This window comes from Neltuma alba, unplaced genomic scaffold, assembly GCF_004799145.2.
Source record: "Neltuma alba isolate B1F8T4 unplaced genomic scaffold, ASM479914v2 tig00012343_pilon, whole genome shotgun sequence".
Taxonomy (NCBI): domain Eukaryota; kingdom Viridiplantae; phylum Streptophyta; class Magnoliopsida; order Fabales; family Fabaceae; genus Neltuma; species Neltuma alba.
In genome coordinates, this window is record NW_021636852.1 from 830,291 (window position 1) to 837,251 (window position 6,961).

Below are 6,961 nucleotides of genomic sequence, written 5' to 3' on the forward strand. Positions count from 1 at the left end.
TACCTCTACTCTTTAGCTTACAAATAATCACAATAATCCAAAATTCTCAACAAGAGTCTACAAAATTGGACATAAATATTTATTAATATATAAAATAAACTATTCTAAAATTCTAAGACTACCCTCTAAATATATTAACTCCAAAACTATAGAAATATATTAACTCTCCCAAATTTAGCTATTTATAATGGATACAATATTATCTGGAAATTTTCCATATAAGAAAATATTTAAAATTAATGAAATAAATAAATATATATTGCCCAAAATCTAAATATTTCGTATTAAAATCTCGATTATTTATTATAGTCTCACTTAAAATTTTTTCTAAGCAACTCTTTTGAATTATAAGTAAACCATAACTTTATCTAATTTCATAAAATTTTTAATTTACAATTCTTGAAGTTTTTAAAAATTATTTTAACAATATATCTTTGGCCTATTCAATATTTGAACAGATTAAAACCTCAATAATATATTAAATAATTCAAATAAATTATTTAACTTAAATTTAATTAGTAAAAACATTGTATATGTCTTAAAAATAAATATTTAACTAAAATCCTAATTTAAAATTCTCAAAATAATCACAAACCAAATATAAACCGATTAAAATTATTTAATAGTGTATCTTTAAATTTCTATGGTTATATATTGTCAAAACTCATTACTTACTCCATACCCAAACCATGAAATTTTCTCTAAACATTATAATGATACTAATAATACAAAGTCATAAATATATAGGAAATGTCTATAAAAAAATTTGACAAAAGAAAGTATTTTTGTGTACCTAAATGATTTTTAAATCTTGTATTATCCTTCAAAATGCTAACATCTCTGTTTCTCTCACGCTCTCTCTTGCTACGCGTTGCTCTCTCTCTCTGTCTCCCGCTCTCTCTTTTTCTTTCGCTTAACTGTGATGAGGGTATTTAATATCCTCACATTTAATTCCTTTAACCACTCCTCCTTATTTTTAGCATTTCCATACGTTCTTGCCCCCTTTTTCTTTCTTCATTTAATACTCATTTCCCAAAATTCTTCCATCTTAATTACATTTCTTTACCACCCCCACCCTCCAACCTTTCCCTTTTCGATGAAAAAGTGGGGTGTATTTTTTTTAAAATAATAATAAAATATTATTTCAATTATTTTTCTTTTAATTTTTTTAAAAAATATAGTATATTACACATTGTATTGATGAGCACATGATGCTCATTGTTACAATGAATTCTACACTATTTAGATACATTTTTAATAGTCTAGATTTAAAATTTTAAACTAATGATTTTTTAATAAAAAAATTATTTTTTTCAAAAAACTTACGGTTAAATGTTTACATTTATTTTGAATTATCTACCTATTAAAAAAATATTTAAAAAACAAAAATTAACAAGTTTAAATGTCGGCCATCCATATTAAATTTAAATGGTTAAGATTTGATAAGCATCATAGTACTTATCACTAAGATGAGTACCAAAACTTGTTCTGGGTGGTTGTAGTTTTTTTTTTTTTTTTGCCAATTCTGGGTGGTTGTAGTTGGCAGATGAGATTCCCCACAAATTTATTAACTCCGCATATTTTAAATATTTAGTGCTCCGTTCTTATGTAGATATAAGACACCTTTGAGAAGAAATTGATGATTGTTTTTCATTTTTCTTTAGAAGCAAGTTGAGAGTTGTGTTTAGTTTTAAATATAAAACCGTATCCTTTTGTTTTTTATGTTTACTATTTTTCCTCAAATTAAAAATTAATACTACCTCCAGTCATAATTATAAGAGCTAGTTCATCAATTTGAGGAGATTAAGAAAATAAGTTAAATTAGTTATTTGTAATAAATAAGTGTTGTCTTTCTTAAAATATCCTTGCTAATCAAGTGTGTTGGATAGAACTAACATTATTAGAAGGATTATTTTAGAAAAAAAATGCATAAATATTAGAGACAAAGTAGATTGGGATTTTATATTTAGGACCAAAATAAAAATTAAACGAGATCTTATATCAAGGACCGGAGGTAGTATATAATATAATATTATACATAAATATTTTACAAAAATATATGTCATATTTGCTATAATTAACTAATTTATTTGATTTCCTTAAGTCACCCAAATTAATTAAGTAGTTTTATATTAAATATTGGAGGTAGTACTTTATATAAAAAATGGATAATTAATTTCTTTCTTCTAAATTTATATCCTTTCACATTTTTTTATGAATAGGGTAAAATGTATGTGAGAGAGAGTGTGTGTGTGTGTGTGTGTTTTTTTTTTTTTGCCAACAATAGAGAGTGTGTGTTTTTAAATAAGAGTAAATTGAGAAATTGCTTTCTTTTTCATACAGCTACTTCTCTATAATTTTCGGTGAGATAGTTAATGACTTGTATATGACAGCGAAGCAAGTAGTTTTCATGGTTGGTTTGGCTTATGCTTATTTCCAAGAATGAAGTTGATATAAGTCAGCTGAGATCATAATTCAAAGTATTTTTGCAAGTGTCTATTCTTTTACATTTTTGGCCAACGGCAAGTGTCTATTCAATCTCAACTGTTCTCCTAATGATTGATTTGGTCCTAGTTTTACAGCAGTCTAGATACCAATTTGTCAATCTTTTGCAGAAAAGGGCTGAGATCTGGTCAAATGAGTTTTTATGAATGTTGAAAGGCAAAAATAAATATCTTGTTCGTTATTTACATACGAGATTTAATTTTATTTCTTAACTTTAAATAGAATATCTTTAGTCCTTAATTTTAAAATCGTTAGTCGACTATCACAATGATTTTAAAAAGTAAACGTAATATGTTAATATTTGTAAATATTTTATTAATACTTAAAATATTAATATCATCATTTCTTTATTTTTTTTTGATAACAACTGGGAAAACCTTAGACACGATCGCGAATAGCAATGCGATCAGAATTCAAAATAGACAGAAGTTCATCAGGAACAGAAACGACTAAATGAAAACCGCTCATTGCCGAGAGACCCTCCTTTGCTAAAAAATCCGCCGCTCTGTTATGTGAACGACGCACGTGTTGAAGTTTCACAGTCCAGTCCCATGCCAACATCTCTCGAATCTCCTTAATGACCCCGTAGTCAGCATGGTGCCCATCCGGGAGAGCTGAGATCAGATCTAAGGCATTACTGGAGTCAGATTCCAGTATTAGTTGGCGGTATCCTCCATCCCAGGCAAGCTTGAGTCCGAGGAGGCACGCCCATAGTTCTGCATGGAGGGCATCGCCATCTTCAAGTCGATGCATAAACCCCTGCATGAAATGCCCATCATCATTGCGGATAACACCACCACTTGCGCATGCCGAATTGCTATGTGAGAAGGCTCCGTCAACGTTCAGCTTAACCCATCCATGGGTCGGGGGTTGCCAAGCATGAGCCTCCCTGTGTCGACAGATACCTGGGAGTGAAGCACCAGACAACTTGCACTGTGCCGTGTGTAAGTTACTTAGAATGCCCATAGAACTTGCAATCACAGCTTCGTTACTGATAGATTTCTTCTAAAAAAGAAAAAGATTTCGTCGTCGCCAAAGCCACCAAGCGATGATGGCAAACAAGTCCTTCCATTCTTTCCCCCGTATCATGTTGGTAGTAAGGTTCCATCGCACCTACTCCTTAAACGGTCGGTGAGGGTCAAAAAAATTTTTCCACTGCGGACGAGGCACAAGGGCACTCCATAGAAACCTAGTCTGCTGACAGTCACGAAAAACATGAAGAGAGTCTTCCACGTCCTTCTGGCACACGGCACAAATATTATCATCAGTTAGCCCCCTCTTTCGTCGGATGACATTGGTAAGGAGGCTCTGTCGTGTTGCGAGCCACATGGTAGTTCGACAGCGTTGAGGAACTTTGAGTTTCCATATTTTTTCCCAGATAGGTTCTGACGACACATCAGTGGCCGAGAGAAGATTATATGCTGTCTTTACACTAAAAACCCCGCTACGATCATGCTTCCACCTCGCCATGCTTCCATTTGCCGTTATTTCTATTCCCTCCTCGACCTTTTTCCAGGTCTTCTTAATCCCCGACCAAACATTAGAACCCGATCTTTCAGTATTGATCTTAGGCATAAGATCGTCACCACATTTATATTTATCTCTGATCACTCGCACCCAAAATGCATCTCGGCAATGGACAAGTTTCCATCCGAGTTTCATAAGGTGAGCATGATTTTGCAGCTTCGCTTGCCTCAAGCCAAGACCCCCTTTAGACTTAGGTTGGTAGACCGCGTCCCATGCGACGAGAGAGATTTTTTTCTGTTCCTCATTATTCCCCCAAAGAAAAGCTCAGTTACATTTATCAAGTGTTTCGCACGACGGGGCTATTAGCAACGTTGTCTGCATTGCATAGCTAGGTATGGCCGACGATACAGAGTTAATCAGCGTCATCCTCCCTGCCAAGGACAAGGAGTTCGTCCTCCATTGGTTTAGTCGATGTTTGACTTTGTCAACTACTTCCTTGAAAGAGTATTTGGTCACCTTTTTGTGTAGCAAGGTAACTCCCAAGTATTTCCCCAAATCTATTTGTGTGAACCCCATGCACGCACTAATCTCCGAACATCTGTTATGATTAACATGGGGAGAGAAGTACACACGGGTTTTTGAGGAATTTACCTTCAGTCCCGAGGAGCTGCAGAAAATATCTAGGCACTGCTTAATCAATTCCGCCTGATCCATTGAGGCTTCTGCAAACAAGATAATATCATCCACGAAGAAGAGATGTGAGATAGGGGGGCCATTTTTAGTGAGTCGGATTGGTCCCATTCCTTACTGTTCATCTTCTCCTGTATAAGGTGTGCAAACTTTTCCATGCATATAACAAAAAGGTATGGGGACATTGGATCTCCTTGTCGGATCCCTCTAGAAGACACAAAAGTTTCTGCTTTATTCCCATTCCATAGTAGTTGCATCGTGGCTGAGCTAATACTGCATTGTATTAAATTTGTAATATTGGGAGGAAGCTTCATTTCTTTCAAGCAACTGATCAAGAATTCCCAATTCACTCTATCATAAGCCTTCTCAAGATCAATCTTAATAGCCATTCCTTCCTTCCTCTCATGGTACGCATAGAATGGATCACTTCTTGCGCCACAATAATGTTGTCCGAACCAAGCTGACCAGGGACAAAACCACATTGATTAGGAGAAATAATTCGGGGCAGGATAACTTTCAACCTATTAGATACAATCTTAGTAATCACTTTATAGACCACATTGCAGAGACTAATGGGTCTTAGGTCTTTCAGCACTTCTGGAGGGTCTTTTTTGGGAATCAAGACTACAAACGTGCCATTAATTGTTTTAATGTCTGTCGGATTCGAGAACAAATACTTAACGTAGCTTACCAAAGATTTTCTGGTAATACTCCATTGAGTTTGGAAGAATAGAGCATTAAAGCCATCGGGTCCTGGTGACTTCAGAGGGCCCATACTGAATAAAGCCTCTTTCACTTCTTGTTCGTCCACATCTCTCCCACAAGCACGTAAGATAGTCTCATCAATAACTGGGTATGACACCGCGCACGGCAACACAGCACGGTGGGGGGAGTCTTCGGTGAACAAAGTAGCAAAGTAAGCAGTGGCTTCGTGTTTTATCACTTCCAGATCATAGCACCAGTCTCCTTCCAAGCGTAAAGCATCCACTCTATTAGTTTTACGGCGCCTGTTTGCACGAGCATGAAATAGCTTAGTGTTCCTATCGCCATAGACTGACCATTTGACTCTCGCCTTCTGTGCCCATATAAGAGCTTCTTGGCTAATAATTTCTTCCAGCTCCTTCTAGAGTTGCACCTGGAGGTCCTCATAGTAGCAAATATTAGTTCCTCGTGCGATGGCTCTGTTAAGTCCATCCATACGTCTCAAGAGCTTCTTCTTCCTGCCTTCAATATGTCCAAACACCTGTTTGTTCCAAGAACTACAAGCCTGTGCGAACTGACGCATGTTATGATTCCACTCCACGTCCTCCTGCCAGTTATCTTGAACAAACTTGTGAAAATCCCCATGAAGTACCCAGGGAGCTAGGAACCGAAACGGCCTGCATGGGTGATCATCATGTTGTTTCAGTTGAAGTAGAATTGGTCGGTGATCAGATTTATAGAAGGGCAAATGAGACACACGTGCATTCGGAAACAGACGGCACCAAGCCTCATTTGCTAAGTAGCGATCCAGGAGTGCCTCTGTACTGCCTCTTTTCCATGTAAAGTAAGGACCCACGAAACCGATATCTGTCAAGGACGAGGATTCGTACCAGTTGCAGAAATCACGGTCTACCGAGCAGCCATTCGGAGCGACTGTGTGGCGTTCAGACGAGAAAAGGGTGGCGTTGAAATCTCCCCCAATGATCCAGGGATCATGCATGGCGCTGTCAATGCGGTGAAGTTCACCCCAAAGAGACCGACGATTCATCACATGGGGGTTCGCATAAATAACAGTGAAGAAATAGCGCTCTAGTCGTGAGGTCTCTAAATATAGATGTAAGAATTGCCGATGCCTTTCTATCACTTCAACTTTTCGAACTCCAGCGTTCCAAAGGCACCAAATACCCTCGCTGTATCCTTCTGCTTCTATAAATGTGTAGTCATGAAAACCAATCCCACCGATTCTTTTTTCAGTTTTCTGTTTGTCTGAACGAGTTTCTACCAGGGCAAGGAAATCCAGAACAAAGTGTTTTTTCAGGTCTTTTATCAGGCTAGGAAATGACTTCGCGCCTGTACCACGAGAATTCCATATCATGTAATTCATAAGGAAACCGTTGTGGTGAAAGGGGAAACTTCACTGTCCCTCCCCTGGACAACATCCACGTTCGTTATCATCTTCCCGTCATGCACCTCAGGCTCCTGATCGCCGCCCATTACTACGTCCCCCCCTGTGGGCAGGGAATCGTGCACTGTATCCGAAATCTGGGAAGTCGCAAGCCCAAGTGATTCTGGTCCACTAGGTTGGTTGTGGACTAAT

General features: G+C 37.1%; 1 protein-coding gene across 1 annotated transcript; it reads right to left on the minus strand.

Annotated features, from left to right (window-relative positions):
• Window positions 1-5,008: 5,008 nt before the first annotated feature.
• LOC114726176 (uncharacterized) lies at window positions 5,009-6,739 on the minus strand. Its single transcript, XM_028912741.1, has 2 exons — window positions 5,906-6,739; window positions 5,009-5,785 (listed from the first exon to the last, which is right to left on the minus strand). Exons 1-2 carry the CDS (start codon window positions 6,737-6,739, stop codon window positions 5,009-5,011), a joined length of 1,611 nt encoding a protein of 536 aa, XP_028768574.1.
• Between the last annotated feature and the right edge of the window lie 222 nt (window positions 6,740-6,961).

What these genes read in the sequence shown, in the direction of transcription:
- LOC114726176 (XM_028912741.1), bottom strand. Translation starts at nt 6,739, where the DNA reads ATGATATGGAATTCTCGTGGTACAGGCGCGAAGTCATTTCCTAGCCTG. An exon ending in GTAGTTCTTGGAACAAACAG is followed by an intron (nt 5,786 to 5,905) that starts GTGTTTGGACAT and finishes GTGCAACTCTAG; the next exon opens with AAGGAGCTGGAAGAAATTAT.